The following is a 21065-nucleotide window of genomic DNA, read 5'->3' as shown; positions in this document are numbered from 1 at the left end:
TCTATCCAAAGCACATAACTGTGTACTCTGGACAAATGGGGACATCCACCTTGCAGTCTTCATACTGTTGAGTATTATATGATATAAATAAGATAAGGAGACAGGATAGGGAGTTGATAGTTTCCTGTTTAGAGTTTGGTACTTTTATTTTTTTAACTTCACTTGATGTATGGCAACCTCAGGTTCTCTGGTGGATCTGTGGATCAGCATGCTGGCACCTACAAATGCACTGACTACCTGGGAAATCCTGATTAGCTGTTTTTAGTCTGCCCTGCTATGACAGTAGAGCATTTAGCATAGGATTTAAAGAAATAAAATATGTAAGATTACTTAGGAACCATTCAACCACTAAAATGTATATACAAATACCTTCAAATATCTTGACAAAAATTTACATAGTGTGCATGGTTAATTGAATATTTTTCTTCCCACAAGAATACACTGATTTTTTTTTTTTGACACAATGATCACAGCTACTCATAAAACTCTGAAAATCAGTTTGATAATTTATCTAAGCATATATTAAATGGCAAAAAAATACACCACTGCAAAGGATGTGGTGGCTTGCCACCAATGGAAATGACTCAGCTAGCTTGTTTAAAGAATGATATTTTAATTGCTTTGTAGATCACAAACCTGCCAGCCTTGTAATTTACACTGCTGAAGAACAAGACGACATCTCTCCTTGGCACTCAACTTCTTCTTCTCTCCTGCTGCTGTATCAGCCAAATCTTTGTACCTAGAAAAATCAGCAGAGGCAGAGTTACTGTAGTGTTGGTCTGATTGATGTCTTTGTAGAAAATGTCGGTTTTCCTTTGGCTCTCAAATCTTTGATATCCAATCTGGGAGCTTGGGATTCTGATCAGGATGAAAAAAACAAGAAGGCAAATCACTCGAAATCTTGTATATTGTTAGACATGACCTTGGTTAATAACAAGTGATGCCTAAAACCCAAATTTGCTTCCTGTCTGTTCTTTGGATGCCTCACTGAAAATCAAAGCCAAAGGAATGGAAAGTCTACTCAGTCAAGATCATTAGGACTGAACTGGGTCATTGAAAAGAGGAAAATATGTTTTCAGTATGTGTCATACAACTTATGCTTCTTAAGGAGCCATTCGTAGAAAGTGACATTGACAAAAATTATTTTCATCAACCTGAGATAAATTTTCATTTTGAAGAAAGCCATGTAGCAAAGAGACTTCCAGGAACTAGATCAGTTCACACTACTGGAAAGAAATTCAAGAGGAGACTTGATTATAGCATTATGTTCCTTCAAAGACAGAAAATGCTGGATATATAAGGGCTCTTTGATGTATCAGGATAAAAATATCAAGGAAGGAAACTTAAGTAATACAAAGTGCAATAAAATATAACATTCAATTTTTACTGTGGTCTTATTAAATTTATTGTAACTTATTTCTAAAGAAATGGAATTTTATACATCTCAATACTACATAATATTACTATACTTTCTTCGATGTATTCCTTTGTCTAGATCTGACTGCATGTAATGCAGAATGCTTTTTCATTACAAAAAACCCAGGCTTTGAAAAGGATATACACTTTGTAAACATGTCACTTTTGATTAAACTCCCAGTGCAATTGATAAGTTTTGAAATTTGTGAGCTAATTACATTTCCTGACATTTCATTTCATTTATTTATTTATTTATTTATTTATTTAACAGCTGAATTCATCTATATCTCTCCTGCAACATAAAACTGTGCTGTCTTGTTGTCTTTCACACACCGTGGCAGGCAAAACTGCGGTGCTGGAATGACTCCAGGGACATAAATTGTACCAGAAGCTGTGGCAAATTTGGAGCAATATCTGCAAGTAAACTACTATAGGAGCAAATTTCACCTAGATTTCTAGTTTCATGCAGCTGCACAGACCCTTGTGTACCTCAGCTCCTGCAGTCTGGAAATATTCTCTTGTCTGGTAGCAGTCCTGGTGAGGACCACACAGCTAAGTCTACACTTGTAAACAAAAAGTGAGAGGAACTGATTCTCTGGCATAGAAATCATCTGGCAAAACTCTAGCCTGATGGTTTATTTATGCATTTAATATTATGTAATCTGTTCTGTTCTATTAAGCTCTGTCCCCTTCCAACTGAGTGAACCATGTCTAAGCTGCCTTTGACTTGTCACCAGCCTGTCAGTTCCCAAGTTGTGCCCAGGAACCATTTGGAGGAATGCTATTAAGAAGGGTCCAAACCTTCACCACAGATTGTGTATTTAGTCTCACTCTCCAGATTAGCATTAGAAAACTGGGGATAGCACTTTCCCAGTATTCCACTAGCTGCATGGTCACAAGGACATTTATTTTACAGGTTTCTATTAAGGCCAGGGTCACCTTGTTTCCCTACTTGTATCAACAGTTTTTTTCTTAGAAGGCACGGGAAATCAGAGGTGTTAGAGAAACAACTGCTGGAAAGCTTAGCAACTGCTGACTGAAGCGAAGATTCATGACTAAGCATTGACTCACAATGCATGAAGAAGTAACTGCAAAAGTGGTCAGCCTGAAACTCCCTTACAGCAGAAACCCAAAGAAACATATTTCTCTCCTGAAAAAAAAGCCAAATTAAAATTTAAAAGGTTAAAGTTTTATGTTTGGCTCAAATTTTCTTTAAAGATATGCAAATGATAGAATTCAAGGATAGCCAAATATTCCTTAAAATCTGTATTATACAGGATACCAGACAAAAATGATCCACCATTTTCCTCCAGCTTTTAAAGTCTCTGAAATTCCACCACATTATCCTGGAAGTCTAATCACAATTCACAATCCTCTTCTATCTGTTACAGGAAGCTCTATCTTACAAAAGGAGAATGGGTTATGGTAGTACAGAAAGAGGAAGCTATGGAAATTTAACGGCCATAAACTTCCTCTGTGAATACAGCAGGACATTTGGAAGATGATCTACTTTCCCTATGTTAGACACTGAAAAGCTGTGCTCCTAGCCTGAGTTAGTCACCTTGTTCTCAAAACAGTCTGTGAAGACAGGTATTTTCCACAGGGTGACTTGTCCTACGCATTCTAGATACTTTTGAAAAAATGAGAAGACATTGCCCTCTGGAGGTGCCTTTCTCCAGTGGCCATAGATGGACTCAGAGGAGAAGTCCAGATGGGATTCCTTCATTTGGGTGCCTGAGAGGAAGCTCATCTTTAGGCCTACTTGTCTGATTGAGCTACTCATCCTGCAGAGTAACTAACAGAGGGTCTTCCTTATTTGTCCCATCACTGGTTCAAATCTACTTTGGCTAAGAACCCAAAATGAAAAAATGAAAAAATGAAAAAAATGTCCTGTGTTATCATCGGTTATCAAAAACTTTCATTTTGTATAAAGATAAAAAACAACACAAAATTTGCAGCTATTTTTAGCAACGATGCTGCCCCAATTTGGCTCTCAGTCCAGCTGTGCATATACCGGTGGCAACGCCAGGGAATTAATGGAAGTTCCTAAATAATGGAATAAGAGGACTATACCTGTTGGTGGGAGCCCAGATTTGTTCTGGACAGAAGGGATGGTGCAACCATAAGCTTACATAATTTCTTCTGCACCTAGTTTTAAATGAGTGAAAAAATGAAAACCTTTTTCTTTAAATTGACAATGAGCTAAAATATACAGAAAGAAATAAAAACTTACAAGTGTGACATTATTATCAAAATGCAAAATATTTTTTTGGGTATCAGATACTTTTTACTGTGGATTGACCTTGTGTTTCCATGTAGACGCAATAATTTAATATCATCTTAAAATTAATCATTCTCAGAATGAGCAAAACAATTTATTTCTTTTTATAGGATTTATTCTATCACAGAAATTAGTAATAAGCATTCTGAAATTATGGTGCAGGCTTCTATAAATGAACTTGAATTACTTGCAACAATGGGCCTTGCTTCTGGGGAAATGCAAACTGGGGTGTCATTGAACCTTTCCCTTACAGAGAATTTTTCCCATAGCACTCTAGCCTTAGTTTACTCTGAAGTGAATGAACACACTCAATTGAGTACCAGGCTTCTTCCCACCTGACAGGTCACACATTTTGCCCCCAGCAGATAAAGCAGAATGTATAGAGAGGATCCTAAGGAATCCAGAAAGCATACTCAATGTTACCTTGCTAAAAAAAGTCTTTTTATTCTTGTGAAATACATTTCAGCTAAACTTGGACTGACAAGACACTCACCTAGACTTTCTTAAGAATCAGCAGAATAGAGTATTCTGGTGTCATATTCCCAACTGTAATGGTGATGTTTACAATAGCTCAGATGAACTGTGCACTGTGAGACCATCATGTCTTTCCATTGAGTATAAACATGCTCTTGCCTCCAGCCTAGACATCTAATATCAGACAAAGTGAATCTCCTTCATAGCCAGGAAGCTAAAAATCCCCAGTATTTCATGGCTAGCCAGAGCAACTCATTCACTAAGGGTTCCAAAATAAAATACAAAACAGGGAGATCTAAAGGATTAATTTGAATCAACAACACTCCATTGGCTATGCCAAGACTAATGTACTGTTGATGAGGCAGTAAATGAAAAACCTTTTCTAGTTACAAGTTGAGACAGTGAACACTACTATCAGGGTGAAGGAGGGTCTCCCCAGCACCCATCCACATGACAACAGTGTGAGAGAATCATTTTCCCCAGCTTTTTCCTTTAGCACCCTCCTTGTCCTAACTTGTCATTTTCAGAAGCATAAACAGAAGAAAGACATTCTGGCTAGACAGGCTCACACTGGGAGCATGTACAGACTGGCCAGGATTCTCTGGTGTTGCAGAAATGTGCTCTGACCTCTCTTCCTTTGCTTCTGAATCATGTACTCTATCAGGGAATTTTTTTGTTTGTTTGGAATAGATACTGCTGCCAATAGCTTGTGAATAGGGAAAACGGTTCTCTCAGGTCTTCACAGATAAGGATGTTATCTAATAATTTTCTCCCTCACCTCCCTAAGTGCACAGCTGACAAGATCCAGCAGGCTGTTTTTCCCCAAGACAGAATATTCTGCAGTTCAGGTTATGGCACAGTAACCCACAGCAATATTCTAAGGCTCAGCACGCTATTTGATTTACACAGAGTGTGCACAAATGGGCTGTAGGGCTGTACTCCCAGTTCTGTATGCACAGCAAATCTTTAAGCATTGGAATAAACACAACTCACTCAATTTCAATAGCACAACGTGACAGAAGAGGCTAAAGGAAAAACACAGCAAGTACAAAGGGCAGAAAAACAAGCAGATCCAAATCAATAGCTTAATAAAAGATGCCTTTGAACTGAAGCCACAGAACTACTTTTGTTGGTTGGTTGTTTTGCTGCTCTTATTCTCAGGTCTCTGTCTTGCCTAATTAAGAAAGAAACACCCAAAATAATAAAATTAGAGGTAGCTACTGACTGCAATCCAATACCCTCAGTAAGAGGATAGTTTCTAATGTCACAAGTCATATATTCCTGAAGGAAACTACTGCCTTCCATGTGTTTGTCTTGTTGCTTAAAAAATAAAAATTACATATGGCTGGCAGGTAACTGCTTTAAAAGAGTGATAAGTTATGTACTTTAAAGTTTTAAATATCAAAACACAACATATGTAAAGAAAAATGAGTGACACTTGTCAGTATAATTCATTATGTTGTAGCTTAATTTTCTCTTTTTTGCTTACTACAATATACCTGTTTGCCAAGGTAAACTGGTATGACTTAATAAGATCTAATCAAAAAGTAGTGAATAAAAGGCAGAAATCAAAATTAAATTATGTCCCATATTTCGGCTAGGAGAAATGCAAAAATTGCTATCATAAAGGTGCACGTTGTGCTGTCTCAGTAAATTGTTTCTTTTCCCCTTTCTATACTTCCTTTTCTCTTTCTTTGACAATCATTAATTGTTGATATCTGAAATACATGAAAGAAATGGACTTTGTTTGCCAAACTTGTCACTATGTGCTTATAACTCGGGATTTTTAGTTTTGTTTGTTTGGATTTGGGGAGGATGGGAAGAGTGAGTTAGGGAAGGTTTTATTTGAAAAGTCTATCAAGTGAAAGCTGAAATATCCAGAGAGCCTATCTACTGAAGAGAGATTGCCTGAAAATTTTTCAGTAGAAAACTTATAAAATCAGTGAATAACGAAAAATAGGATGGAATTTTGATTAATGTTATCTTTATATAAAGGATAAATATTCATTCATTCATCTTCCCTCTGTTGTATTTTTTTTTCTTGAAAGAATAACCTAATTATTTTTGAAATATGAGGAACACAGGAAATTCCAGATAATTAGAAAAGAGGAAATAGATTATTATAGTTTCCAAGGAAAAAAAAGTGATTCCTTCAATCTCTGTACAATATATATGACATAAATATCTTATTATAGAGCATGAATATTAAAAACCAAAGCACATACACAAAACTTTTGAGAGAAGAAATCTTTGGATGTGAAGAAGAAAATGATGCTTTTAGAAAACAACAGATTACATCAGACAGACTGCATTTGGGGCTTTTTTTGTAGGACTTCAAAAATTCAGTATAATATCATAAGGTTCACCTTTTTATGAAAAACTTTGCACCAAGGCTCCTTCATAGACTTACAGAAATAATTCAGAATATTGTAAATGTGAGCATGAAGTGCAATGTACCTGTAACAATTAGTAAGTATGAATGGACAATGGCAATGAACCAAAACTTCAAAGTACCTGCCTACCATATTATTTTTTTAATACCTTAATTGATATCAAAAAACACAGTCTTAAGTGACTAGATCTGCAGACCAATAAGAATTAAGTGAAAAAAATAAAAGTACAGCAATTTTGGAAAACTAATAATACTAAAAGTGATCTTACAACAAACTGACAAGTTATTGTAGTTTCACCTATATATTGTAGTTTTTCTATACATGCCTCTGGATTTTTTTCTGGTAAAATATACTGATTTTTTTTTACATCAAAAATCAAAAATTCACTTCCTATACAAGGGGTAATAGAGAAATATAAAACATGCTTTAATGTGTCTGTGGAAAAAAGAAAATATACTCAAGAGTAACAATAAATGACATTTAACTGAGATAAAATAGCAAAATTTAGGACTAAGAAATAAAACTAGAAGAATACTCAGAAAATCCCCAGAACAAAATCTTACAGTGGCTCAAATGTGAGTCAGCCACTGGGCCAATGTAGAACTCAGTACAGACTTTTGAGAGAGGGTCATGACTATGAAATCCACTGAATCAAAACACCTTTGCAGAATTGTACATTTGGGATGTTTTAATTTAAACTGAATAAAAAGCAAGAGAAATTTCTCAGCTAAAGATACTGCCTTATGTCAGATGATAAAAAATGGATGGGAAGAATTATTTTTTCCTTAGTTTTATGGTGTTTTCTTGCATTAGGCTTTGCAGCCCTTAATCTTTTCTAGACATCTGAATTTCACTTTCTGAACAAAAAAGAAGCAATGAAGATATGTGTGTCTTAGTCCTGGATTATTTATTCATCTACTTCCTGTAATTAGGCAGAGGCTTCCCCATCTCAGACAATGTGGCAGCAGAATAGTGAGTAGAATATAAATTATAGTTCAGCTCCTGGGATTAGTGGATTCAACTATGCAAATACAAAATATGAATTCGCAACATCTGCTAAAGATTTGCAAAATATTTACAATACTTTTGCACCATCTTACTTAAAGCTGACATTCCCATTTCATCTTGACAAAGCAACGTAAAACATATTTACTTTTAAAACTGGCAAAAATCACCCATTGTCTCAGAAACATGCTAGCACTGAGCAAACAAACAGCTCTATTACATCTACAAACATATTCATCTGACTCTACCTCAGCAAATGTTTACCTTTAGCTCTTGCTAGGTAGGTCTTTCCCACAGCTAACCACCTCTCCATGCTTGAGCATCCCACCAACATGCACAAGGGGCCATAAAATGCTTCACTGTACACAGAATACATGGGCTACATTATAAATTTAAATTTCTTTGTTAGCCTGCTAATTTGATTCTGTTTAACACAAAGGTGTTGTAGGACTGGTGCCCAGTGAAGCTCCTTTCCTTTCTCTGCAGACACAGCCATGTGATAATAGGGCATCAAAATCAAAATTTCAATTGAAACACTGAAGTGGGCTTGTAAAACTTTCCTGCTTGGTCTCCTGGTGACATTGCCTCTTCAGTGGCTCACTGTTTGCCAAGAAGGCACTGCCCAGCTCATTGGGAAATCTACTGAGAAGGATGTATGTTGCAGAAGCAGAAAGTAAAACCAGAGTCAAATGGAAATTGTGTTATTAAAGGGAAATAGGAATAGATTTGCTGTTCCACCTAGATAATACTTTATTTCTTCATTCCTTTTGGTGTTTTTTTCTCCTGTGTAACCAGTACTCAGCCAAAGTTGGATGGGAACATATAAAATCCTTCCCACAATACTCACTAGTAGCTGAGACAACATTTATTGGGATTATGGGGAAGGAATTTTGGACCTTTTTAAACCATATGGCAAAATAGTTTCTCTGTGAGATCATCTCTACTTCTGCTCTCTTCTGTGGGAGCTTCCCTTGTGCCTTTGAACCTGTGAGTATTATCAGTCTGGGTAACAGGGATTCTCCTGGCTCTGGAGTGTATAATGGTTAGACAAACCATATAAAAGCATCGTTTTTCAAGATATACTAAGGTCATGTGCCAAGAGTGGACCAGATTCTGCTCTCATTAAGAGTGCAATACAGCTGGATTTAAATTAATACAGATGATGTTAAATTAATGCCACATTGGCCTAAGCAAGAAAGCAAAGTAAGACCCAGTGATTAAGATGCATAAAAGGATTTTACGTGTATGCTTGCATAGGATTTCGTGTTTGCTCTCAGATATCACCAGTATAAACTGCATATTATTATTCAGCCTGTCTAGGAAATCTAGCTTGAGGAAGTGTCATTCCAGGTTCTCCTGCTGAGGATTAAATGGTTGTAAAGAATATCAAGATATGGATAAGGACAAAAAGGGTGAATAGCTGAGTAGAGTGGAAAGAATTTAACAGCTGCATAGCTACGTAAAGAAGAAACAGCAGGAGGGTCACAGTTGTTTTTGAGTGTGAGGCAGCTGGACTGCATCTATACAAGTCCTATGACCTATACAAGTCCTATGACCATAAAAAAGCAGCACTCAAAATCAACTAATATTTTTCTAAACAGTGAAATCACATAGACATATTTAATTAAGGAATAAATAACTACGAATTATTTTAAAATTGTACAATAAAATTAATCTATTTGACAATTTGCACCTTAATGTGATAATTCAAAGCTCCTGCACAGTGCCACTGGCATAAACTAAAGTGTTACATACTTACTTCTTTAAAATACTTATTTTAAATATATTCTGTATTAATTTAAGAGGTCAGTAATTCTAACAAGCATTTCCTTAGAAGAGTTTCAATGTATAAAGATTAGGGAAAATATTAGTGCTTGATAATATTTTAAAGGGTTTATTTCTATGGCAGGCATTTAACTGAATTTCTTACTACCACACATAAATCTATGTTCATTATCTTTGTCATTATGTGATGTCAGCAAATTATAAAGTACTCAATAAAGATTTTTGTTGGAACCTTAAGGTTCTGAAATAAAGTTATTAGCTGCTTGTTATAGGCACATTGAACTCAGTCAGTTTGGGAGATATGGGTCAAGAACTTTCATTATACTTATTTGTGTACAAATATAATTCTATCTATTTTTATAATCCATGCTTTTAGATGAAATCCAGTGCTGTGGTAGGTATTTTATCACCTTGTGACAGCATTTCTCCATTTTTAGAAATAGCACAAGCCTTAAAATTCACAGATGTAAAACATGCATAGATTTTTATAAGAACTCTAAGTGTTATTTATTGATCTAATAAACATTTTGTTAAATCTGAGGGATAAGAAATGTCAAGTGCTAGTGGAAAGCAGAGGTACCAAGGGTGGCACTTCAATCTAGAAACTAAATAACCATTTTAAAATTTCACAGATCTAGAAGTTTAAGAAAAGAAAATCACAAGAACTGCTGAAAGAGTTCAGCCAGAATTATGTTTGTGTGTGCCCAATAGATTTATGGTTTCCTGAGGAAATTAATGTAGTTGTATGCACCTAACAGTGGAGGGAGAACAATACTATGAGTTTTTCACTGAAACAGTTTAAAAACGGGGACATTCTCTATTGCACAAAACAATAGATTCTGTAAGAAGCTTCACTAAGTTTTATGCATTCTATACTAAATGTAATATACATAATGCTGGAAGATTATTCAGATTGCACATCAAACATTTGAAAGTTAGGAACCATCAGATTTAACTGGCCATGTCATCTTTATATCCCTGTATCTGGCTACTTAATGACCTAATTACATCCTCCTGCTCAAGGGACCCCTTTTCTTGTCAATCTTGTAGAACTGTTAAGTGCATGACAGATATGAATAATTCAGCTGACTTCAATTGTTTACACACATTTACACATTTGTAATTGCTTTAGCAAATGAGAATTGCATTATAAGCTTCTGAAGATGCCTGAGCAAACAATGCTGATATTTATTTTTGCCTTCAAAATAATAACTAGATGCCTTCTAAATAAAGTCAGGTGTCTAGTCTTCCACTGAAAACTCCAGTCAAAAGAGAAACTCCTTTCTCTTATAGTCAGTCATTTTTGCACTCTCACTAAGTCCCAGAAACACCAGCAGCTTCATCATCCTCACAGTCCAAACTCCAAAAAGTAACATAAGCACTGATACTTTGTATCTACAAGACTAATTCTGTGGGCAAGAGAACTGATAATGCCATGATATAGCTTCAGAAACTGCATCTGTCTTGACTCCAAAATGTTGTTCTCTGATTTTTTAAGAGCATGTTACAGAGCATTAATTCTTTCCCTTGCCACAGAATGCATCTACACTGATTCTGGGAAATACCTGCAAAACTGGATAAACCTAAGACTAATCAGTAGAATCCCATCCTAAAAGTGATCACTATTCTTTAAACCCTACAAATTAAGTCCAGGTTAATTAAGCAACTCACCAAAGGCATATGGAGTTATCTTGTGCATTTCTCAAGTATCAGAAAGGGTCTAATGGGGAGAATCGGGCTAACAACCTAAATGGATACAAAGAAACAACTCCAAAGGGAGCAGAACAGAAGAGTCCATCTACAGTCAGACTGCATGGGAAGAGCTATTTGGTTTTTCCATAATATGAGTAGCTCGGTAACTCTTGTTACACTGTCACCTTGCACAAGTAGATTTGAAATGGTCTGCAGCCTTTAAGACAGTCCCAAATACCTAGTTACTTCTCAGAAATTCCCCAGGGTGATTTACTCCAATTCTAGGCTTGTCAGGAAGAATGCCAGAGCATTCTCCCTGACAAGTGTAATCTCCTACAGTGTAATCAATCTCTACCAGTGAGGTTTCATGAGGAATTAGTAATTTATAGTAATTCTGAGTGCTGTAAATTATCCTAAACTGGGTTACCATATCCGAAAGGTTGGTGAAAGGAAAACAACAAATAAAAGCTGAGGGTAGATAAAGGAAGAAGGGACTTCCAGAGTGATGGTGTTTGTCTTCCCAAGTCACCAGTATTCATGATGAAATACTTTCCTGTCTGCCAATGGAAAGTAGAAAATGAGTTCCTTATTTTTAATTTATCGGTTTCTCTATTCAACTGTATTTACTTCAACCAATGAGTTTTGTGACTTCTCTCCTAATTGTCTCCCCCACCCCACTGAGGAAGGACAGAGCTAGTAGCCACGAGGGATTGAGCTGCCAGCTGGGGTTAACCAATGCCACTTCTTTATCCAAGTGCTGTATTCGGGGTGGATGAGAGGCTGGACATGAGCTGGCAATGTGCATTTGTAGTCCAGTATCCTTGGCTGCATCAAAAAAAAGTGTGACCAGCAGGTCAAGGGAGGTGATCCTGCCCCTCTAGTCCGCCCTTGTGATTCCCCTTCTGGCTGTGTCCAGCTCTGGGGTCCTCAGAACAAGACGGATATTGACCTGTTGGAGCAAGTCCCGAGGAGGGCCATGAAGATAATCAGAGAGCTGGAGCACCTCTTCTATGGAAACAGGCTGAGGGAGCTGGGGTTGTTCACCCTGGAGAGGAAAAGGCTCTGGAGGGACCTTACTGTGGCCTCCCAGTACCTAAAGGTGGCCTACAGGAAAGCCAGAGGGGGACTTTTGAGAAGGGCAGGCAATTACAGCACAAGGGAGAAAGGCTTTAAACTGAAATTTAAAGGCTTAAATTGTTGGAAAGGCACTGGAACAGGTTGCTCAGAGAAGCTGTGGATGCCCTATGCCTGGAAGTGTCCAAGGCCAGGTTGGTTGTGGCTCTGAGCAGCCTTGTGTAGTGGAAGGTGTCCATGGCAGGTCATTTGGAGCAACATGATCTTTAAGGTCCCTTCCAATCCAAACCATTCTATGACTCTATAGTAGTTACCAGAATTTCCAAGGACACAGACATTTTGAAAATCACAGTTTTAAACTTCAAGGATGAGCTTCACTCCTCACAGGAAGTTAGTCATTACCAGTTTTATGAATTTGCATTCAAAGTGCCCTCAAAACTGATGACTTTAAGATATTTCACTTACTCACCTTTACTTTCATTCTGAAAGAAAGACAAATAAAAATGATTACCCTCAATCAGAAATATCACTTCCAGCTCTAGGTCTGAACAACAAACTCCACAATGGCAAGACTGCCATTTGATATAAATTGATATCATTATGTCTATTTTAATGAAATACTGCTTTTGTAGCAGCAGTCAGATTGCCTCTTGCTCTCCTTGCAAAGATTTAAGGTGTCATGGCACATATCAATGTAGTGCTCCATGAGATTACTGATGTTGCAGACAGTAAAGCTGAAAGGGCCAGTGTGATGATGACCCATCACTTTGTAATCTGCTCTGTACATCATTCTCACTAATGCCCTAACTTACTCATGATTAAATTCAAAAATTATATATTGTAAAACATTATAGCTTCCCTGCTTTCAAGAGGAGAAAAAAGGGAGAGGAGAAGGAAAGAGAAAAAAAAAGTCAGCAACTAAATGCTTCTGGATGAAGGGAGTATAGATTTACAATGATGACTCACACATATGATTTACAAACATAAACAACATATCTGTGCAATACATCATCAGCTAATAGCACGAATTTGGAGAAATTATTACAATAGCTATTAAAAAGGGCTTTATAGGAAATGGACAGACGTTACTTGATAAAGCAGTGATATCAGCATTAACATAATCTTTCCTGAGAAAACAAGACATCTCTTTAGAATGATCTCTTAGCAAAGTCAATTATTTAAAAGAGTTAATCATAATTTAGTACTGTGAAGCACTAAAGTTTTGATGTAAAGATCACTATTGGAGCTTTCATTATCAATGAATGCTGCTCTGACTAGAAGTACAGAATTCAGGATCTGCATTTCAGTGCAGCTTGAAGAACAAATTAAGAACTTCATATTAAAATCAGAGGAAAACCTGTAATTAGAACAGTCTTTGAACATACTTGTTTCACCCTCACTGCTATGATTACCATAAGAATACATTATCATTGTGTTCCATATTCTTCCTTCCTAATATTTCCTATTCAAATGGATGTTTCACCATCTTTTGAAGTTACCTTAAAACAAAAAAGCATCAGCATGTTAACTCTTTATTTCCTTTTTTTGATAAAGCTTGCAGTTGGTGATTTCGATATTTTTACCTTATTCACACAGGAGATCAAGGTTAGAATATGAAAGGAGGGCAAAGAAGGAGAAAAAGAGGAGAAGATGGGGAAGAGGAGGGAAGGAAAAGAGGACGAGGAGGAGGCGGATGAGAAGGAAGAAGGCATGACATTGTACTCCAAACCACCATGTACATATATACATATATATATACATATATATATGCTTTCAAGATTTTTTATATATGCTTTTCAAGCTTTATAAAGCTTTATGGCTGCATTAGCCTAGGTAAAACTAAAGATTAGATTGGTGCAATTCAAAAAAATTAAAAATATTATTAAAAATAGTAAATCATAACATTCTAGTGACTTATCTCTTCTTGCCACCATACTGTAAGGAATGTCTCTACATAGAGCCTTCATGTTCTCCTTCAGACTGTGAAATTTTCTCTGCTCTTCCTTGAGCAAAGGACAGGATGGAAGCTCCATGATGGAAAACACAAGGGTAAATTGATAGAATTAAACACAGGAAAGATAATCTAGAAACCTGAGAGACAGTAATGAAATTCCAACAAACACTCAAAAAGTGCAGAAATAAATGCGAAGAACGGAACACTAGAATTTGGGCTTTCTGAAAACCATTATTTTTGCCATTGAAATCCTGCTGTACTCATCTGCTAAGTGAAAGGTTCAAATTGCTTATCAGTTCCAATAATCCACAGAGGTTATCCTGAGCTTCAGCAGATCTGAGTGTTTCCTGTAACCTGGCAGGGAAGGCTAATACGGATGCCACATTTAAGGACCTGTGAAACTGGACCTTGCAGTCTCCACTGCTAAGCAGTGTCCCAGACACAAGAAACCAGGGACATGTGAACCTCAGTTTCTGAGTTAGTAATGCATAAAGTCTTCCTTGGGCAAGGAAACTGAAATACAGACAGAGAAAAAACTGTGTATAGTTTAGAAACTTGGTGAGCAACATTAAAGTAGAAAAAAGGCATTTTTTTTAATTTCCATTTCAATGAAGAGAACATGGGTTGTTTGTAGAGGAGGATGCTACCAAAATAAATTTTTTCAGAGGGAGTGAAACAAAGCATCTCACTACCTCATTTTTACCTGAACATCCCTGAACAGCTTTATTGTATTTTGCTGAGGTCACCTCATGGGTCTTTGATCACTATAATTACTTCCAAAAATTTATATTCAAAATGGCTTTTGCATGTCTTCCTTGAGCACCACGTGTGGTGAATGACACAAAAGTCATCCAGGATCCATTTTATTAATTGATGCAAAGAGATTAGATTCTAGATATTAAGTATGAGGCTCTGTTTGTGCCCCAGAGAGTTTCTGAGCCTTATTGTTCTGCACTAGAAACAGTGTAGAAACTTGATACTTACTTTTCCTGTTCCATGGCACTGACTACCAAAACCATAATAAATTACTGTTTATACTAATGGGCTTTTTGTAGATCTTATTCTAGATTAGATATATTTTAAATTAGAATTATTTTAAATCAGAAATAATTTTAAAGAAGGTATCAAAACACTTAATACTAGAAAGAAGCAGACATCTACAGACAGTTGCTAATTCCATGGCTATTTTACTGTTTTCTTTCTTCCAAGAAAAAATATATTTAAGGATACTTTACCTATGTGTACAATTTAGACTGCAAATTGGAAACTTTAAACCCTTTAAAAATTTATTTGTGCCACTGCTTTTACTTAAAAAGCAAAGCTAGAATTTAAAAAATAGTCCACAGAACCATTCTGAAGATAATAAGCAAAATATATGGATAAACTTTTCCAGGAGTGTAAAATGTCTGTTAGTCAAGGTTTTCTGTTTTTAAGGTTAGGTAAAAACTGATCCCTGTCGCTCTGCTCACAGAGCTTTAGAAATTGAGCCAACACTGCTGGTAAATTCAGCAGAAACACTGCATCAGGAGTTGGCAAATCTGTTGAAATCACATATATGATTTTTTAACTATCCTACTTTAATGGGATTTAATAGCATCTGACCTTATGAATTCTCATTTTATTATATATTCAATGAGGAGAATTGTCACATCTTCCATTTAATAATGAGAATTTCCACAAGATTTCTCTTCTGATCAGCAGACTTTGGTGATTGAGGGGTTCACCTCACAGCTGGCAACTTTTACTTTGATAAGACAGAAGTAGAACCAGTAAATCCAAAAGGATAGCAATAGAAATAATGACTAAGCTTTGTAGCCCAGGAAGATATACTCTTGCAAAATAAGACATTTCTTTAGCTACCTCTCTCTTAAGCCATTGTAGGAGTTCAAATGGAACTCATAAATAGGTTAAATACAAGTTGTATTAAATCCTAATTAGGTAGCAGTAGAAATGTGTTTAAATTCATCCAATTAAGAATGAACTGCACTGTCTGGTGATAGAATATAGGTTTTCCAACATTCCATCCCTTTGCCACAAAGTCTCCTAATTCAAACATACTTTCTTCTTGTAAGCCAGCAGAAAAAAAAGTGTTTTAATTTTTAATTAATAGCTACTTTGAATTCTGACCTATATGATAAAGAAGATCCAAAAAGTAAATGCACAAAAACTGCAGGGATGGTGAGGGAGAATAGTAATTTCCTGTCTTTTGGGAATTCAGGTTGGGATTAGGGCTACACATTCTCTTTAGAATACTAGAAATACCAGTTTGACAACAAAGGAAATAAGAATTTGAATGGTGAAAACTCTGTCAGGTTCAGGTGTGTAAAGCTATGAGGAAATATGACAAAATCATTTCTCATTCCAATCAATGAATAGTAAGACAAGACCAGAGTGCAGCTGAACAGACAACAAAACGAATACAGTTAACAAAGAATCACCAAAACTAATCATCTGGTTTCTAAAAATAGCGTGTTCAGTTACCAAGGCAATATAGAGATGTAGCACAAATGCAGGTTTTTAGGAAACCTTTTGAAAAGGTAACTCACAATCTCTGAATTCAATATTTCTTTCTTACCTGCAGTCTATTGGCTGAAAAAACCATACAGCAGAGATTGCCCATACAAACTCAGAACATGAAAGTTTTCCCAAATCTCCCACTATGTGCATCTTCTCCTCAACCAGCCTGCCCAGCTTGATTCACACTGGAGGATGAATATTGTGGTAGGGCACAGATAGTTTATTTGTGAAAGAGATAGAATTATAACCTCCTATACTCCTCACTGTTTGAGGATTTACAGAGAGAAAAACTTTCTGCCCAAGCAGTAATTTAACATCCACAACTTTTTCCAAGAAGACAACTCAAACTTATGTGTAAGCAGCTAATGCTGTTTTTCAGAAGTAAAATAATAAAGGCCAGATCGTGCATGACTGCTTGATATACATCAATCAAGGAGTAGAACATGCAGAGAGATAGAACTTGTCTTGAGTGCATGAGGCTGCTAAACAAATATTTATTGGGCAAGAAAATCTTCTTTCTTTCCTGAATCTTTTAAGAATTAAGTGACCTAAAACCCCAGTACTGAACTGGGAATGGGGAACAAGAGTTTGCCTTCTGACAGAAGCAGACCTTTTTGTCTTTTCACCTTAATTCACTGATTTCTAACAATAATAAAAATGGAGTTGTGGTATGAGCATTAGTACCTCATGACCAGGCATAAAAAATCCTAGCCTATGAAATACAAATACTGAACCCATGACACCTACACCTAGAAAGCTGGAAAATTAGACTATCTCTCCTTCTCCTTTTTAATATAGGAATATATATTTTTTATATATATTCTTATATTAAAAAGGAGAAGGAGAGATAGTCTTATATATCTTAAATCATACAAATAGCATAAATTGTAAAAAAGGGCTGCTTTATGACGTCATACTTTTAAAACTTAATTTTTCTGATTACCTTTATAAATATATTTCTACATATCAATATAAATTTTATAAATGTATCAATTTATAAATATATTTATAAAGTTTATTATTTGTTCAATTAAAAAGTAACAGACCTATACCCCTTGCAGGCAGACAAAATTTTCTCTGAAAAAAGTCTGAAAGACTCATAAGGAAAACAACATTGCAAGCACTACCAGAACACAACAGAAGGCTTTGTACTGTAGGTAAGAGAAAAGGTTTTATGAAACTTGAAAGGATTTACCTTGACAAGAAGTCTGTGAAAGAGAGACGTATAGGATACCCATGACGGATAATTTTGACCATGTCTAGGACACCAATATACTGCAGTTGAGCAGACACATAAAAATTATCAAAGGTATCTGGCAACCTGGAGTTATTAGGTTTTATACAATGAACGAATTGTGGCGTGCAGTTCTGCAGCTTCCCAATAATATCTGCAAGTGATTTCTGGAGAAAAAACAAACAAACCAACCAGAAATTATCAATCATTCTTGTGCAGTTAAGACAAGTTTTCAATCCATATGCTCTTCCTAACTTTTTAAGATCATTTTCTCATAAAGGTTGACCAGGTCATGCAAGTAACAGTCTCAAACATAAGACTTTTCTTTTATCCATTGCAATCTGCAGAGGGTAATCCTGCCTTTGAAACATCTGGAGATTCTTTTGCAAATTTCTGTCCATAAGATGTTCACTGACCCTGAGCTGCACTGCCACAGTGGTTGGGCCCCCTCGTTCCAGTCTCTGAAGAAATGAGGACGTTCCTTTCTTTTTCAACAGCTGTAGAAGAGAAAAGCACACACACAACAATATTATCTCAAGATGGGCAGTAGACCCCTATTGTCATTGCTGCCGTTGACTAATGAAGGCAAAAATTTGTGCCAACACTGTGACATAGACAAGGATTGAGTTTCAGAAAGAAATGAGAAGTAGATAAACATCCTTAAGTATTTGCAGAGCCACAACTCAAGTTTTGATTTCAAAAGCAGCTACATGCATTATAATAATACACCTTTTACAAATAACTGGGCAAATCAATATGTTTCAGAACTCTGTGGCAGAAGCAGGACTTGTGCAGTTAGTACCCCACAGAGTCTAGAAGTATTGTAATTCTGTAACTCTGCAAGAAGGTGCTTTATGCCTTTGGAAGGTGTTTAAGTCAGTAAATGTAAGAGTACAGTTCATTTAAAAAATCTCAACAGCAAAACAAAAGAACAAATTTTTTTTTAAAAATCTTCTCTTTTTTTTTGCACATGTGAACACAGTTAAACTTCTCTTTTTAAATACATTTTAAAGACATAAATAATTAACAACTTCCTGTCTCATTAGAACCAATGTTAGCCCCTACATCAGAATTGGGAGAGGAAGCTGAATTTATTTTTCACTGCTCTACTTCCTATCTTTGAGACTGAAATGGAAATAGTCATACTAAAATTAGTCCCAGAATTTAGGATCTTTTGTTAAACTTTCTAGAAAAAGGCTGGCAAAATTATTGCATTCCAGGATTTGGCAAAGCTGTGAGATTTAAACCCCCTTATCAATGACAACCTTTTCAACTCTGACTCTCCATTGCCTTTCTTCAGTCCACTTACACCATAAAAATCCCTTCCTATTGAGTCAGCATATTCTGGCCTACTCCTTTTTCCAGTTTTATCAAAAAAAGCTTACATCTTCTCAGCTTGGCCCATTCAAGCCAAATGCCATTAAAAATATTGCAGTGCAAGCAATTTTCTACTCACTGTGCTAAACTTTGGAGCTCTTTTTTATTTCACTTACTAGGATGCCATAAGATTTTAAAGGCAAATTCACCCTCAACTTCAAAACTAAAAAGTAAAAGAGATCTGCTTGTTCCAGTTTTTCTCATAAAAAGAGCCACTAGCACGCCAATGACACTTTTCAGTTAAAGTTTAAAAATAACTGAGGAATATAACCGAAACAGAATTTTCTCCACCTTACAGATAATGATGTCACTTCTTCCTCTCAATATTTAAATCAACAATTCAATATTGTTTCCTGACTTAGCGGGAGATCTAGGAACAACACTTCAGATGCTAAACTTTCTGCCTGCTCTCCCATGTTACATATGACTTCCCATGGGAAAGAAAAATTTGTTTCAGAATGAGAGAGAGAAAACAAATGAAAAATGAAAAAAAAAGACAAAGACAAAAAAAATTAATTTAATTCTAACTCTCAAAACTTGGAAACCTTTAATCTTCAGCTATGGGCTAAGGAAAAAAGCTATATCACCCAAGCTGTACTTCTCTATTGTCCTGTAATATACAATTTTACATTGGAATATCTTATACCTCTAATCTACAGAAAAAAAACCAAAACCCCACCTATATATATATATTTGAAATCTCTATTAAGAAGCTAAAAATCTCTTCCTAAAAAAAATCTAAAGACTTTTGCTGTATAAACTCTGAAACATACCAATTCTTCCAAAGTAAGTGAGGGGAAGACAACAGAGCCAAAATATGCACCAGAAAAAGATTAGAGATAAACAAGGAGCAAGAGTTGATGTGAGCAAGAGTTGAGAGAGTGTCAATAAAAATATCTTTCATTTGAAAAGGGCACATGATCTTCATAAGTCACAGAGTATTGAGCTGACATCCCCAAATTCCTGTGAGTCCTTATGTGCTCCAGACTTCTGGCCACTTAAAAGATCTGTTCATGTCTGCCTTAGAATGGATGCATTGCTGTCTTGGATCCTACCATGCCAGCATTAGTTCAAAAAGGTATCCTACCTGTGCCAGCATGCCCAGCAACAAGGGTAATTTACGGAAAGGTAAACAGATACACAGCCATATCTAGAGACATTTATAATTATATAACCAAGCATTTAGCTAGGATTGCAGTGACAAGATGAAAGAGGAGGGGACTCACAACACAATCCTATTTGACTTTAACTTTCTCTAATTCCCTTCCCTGGATATGGTGGAGCCCAGGTTACTGCCCATACACAGCACCATGTGTACCTTGCATTTAATGATTCCTACTGCTTACAGTATGATGTATGCTGTGACTCAGACTTGAGATATAAAAGGAATGTCAGTCTCTGGTTGATGATTTTTGCCTTAATGTCTCTCTTTCCCTCCCTCCTCTATTCTATTTCTTTTTCTTCTCTTTGTTGCCTTTAGCCTCTGAATAAATTCCAATAAAAATACAGTGGTAATGATTTTCCAACTCATAATAATTTAAATTTTAAGACAAGAAAAAGCTTTGCATTTGCAATTACAGTAAAAAATAACAAACCCATTATTTCAGTCCACCACAGCAGATTTTCAAGGCTATACTGAAAAAGTGATGGAATTATTTGGGACTGGATAGTTACAGATGTGGGCTTGATCCACAGTAGAATTTAAGAACTTACCTACTTCCAGCTCCTGCAATGCGTGCCTATTCCAAAAAAAAATGAGTGTTGCTTTTTGCCAATGGAACAGCTTAGATTCCTAAAGTTCTGCTGCACTCCTGCAATGAACTAAGAACTAATTTCCTTGCTCAAATTAAGCCAACTTAGTAT

General features: G+C 36.1%; 1 protein-coding gene across 10 annotated transcripts in view; it reads right to left on the bottom strand.

Moving 5' to 3' along the window:
- The window catches only part of MYO16 (myosin XVI), a 365514-nt gene that overhangs the window by 69755 nt on the left and 274694 nt on the right, over nt 1-21065 (bottom strand). For all 10 annotated transcript variants that reach the window (XM_064407780.1, XM_064407778.1, XM_064407774.1 and 7 more), the window contains 3 exons: nt 18242-18322; nt 17787-17992; nt 637-739 (listed from right to left, as the gene is read on the bottom strand). In XM_064407780.1, the coding sequence (XP_064263850.1) occupies nt 637-739; nt 17787-17992; nt 18242-18322 (390 nt within the window). The remainder of the gene's footprint in view (nt 1-636; nt 740-17786; nt 17993-18241; nt 18323-21065) is intronic.

Source organism: Passer domesticus, chromosome 2 (assembly GCF_036417665.1).
Source record: "Passer domesticus isolate bPasDom1 chromosome 2, bPasDom1.hap1, whole genome shotgun sequence".
NCBI lineage: Eukaryota > Metazoa > Chordata > Aves > Passeriformes > Passeridae > Passer > Passer domesticus.
The sequence above is the reverse complement of the archived record's forward strand: the minus strand, read 5'-3'. Positions and strand labels throughout refer to the sequence as shown.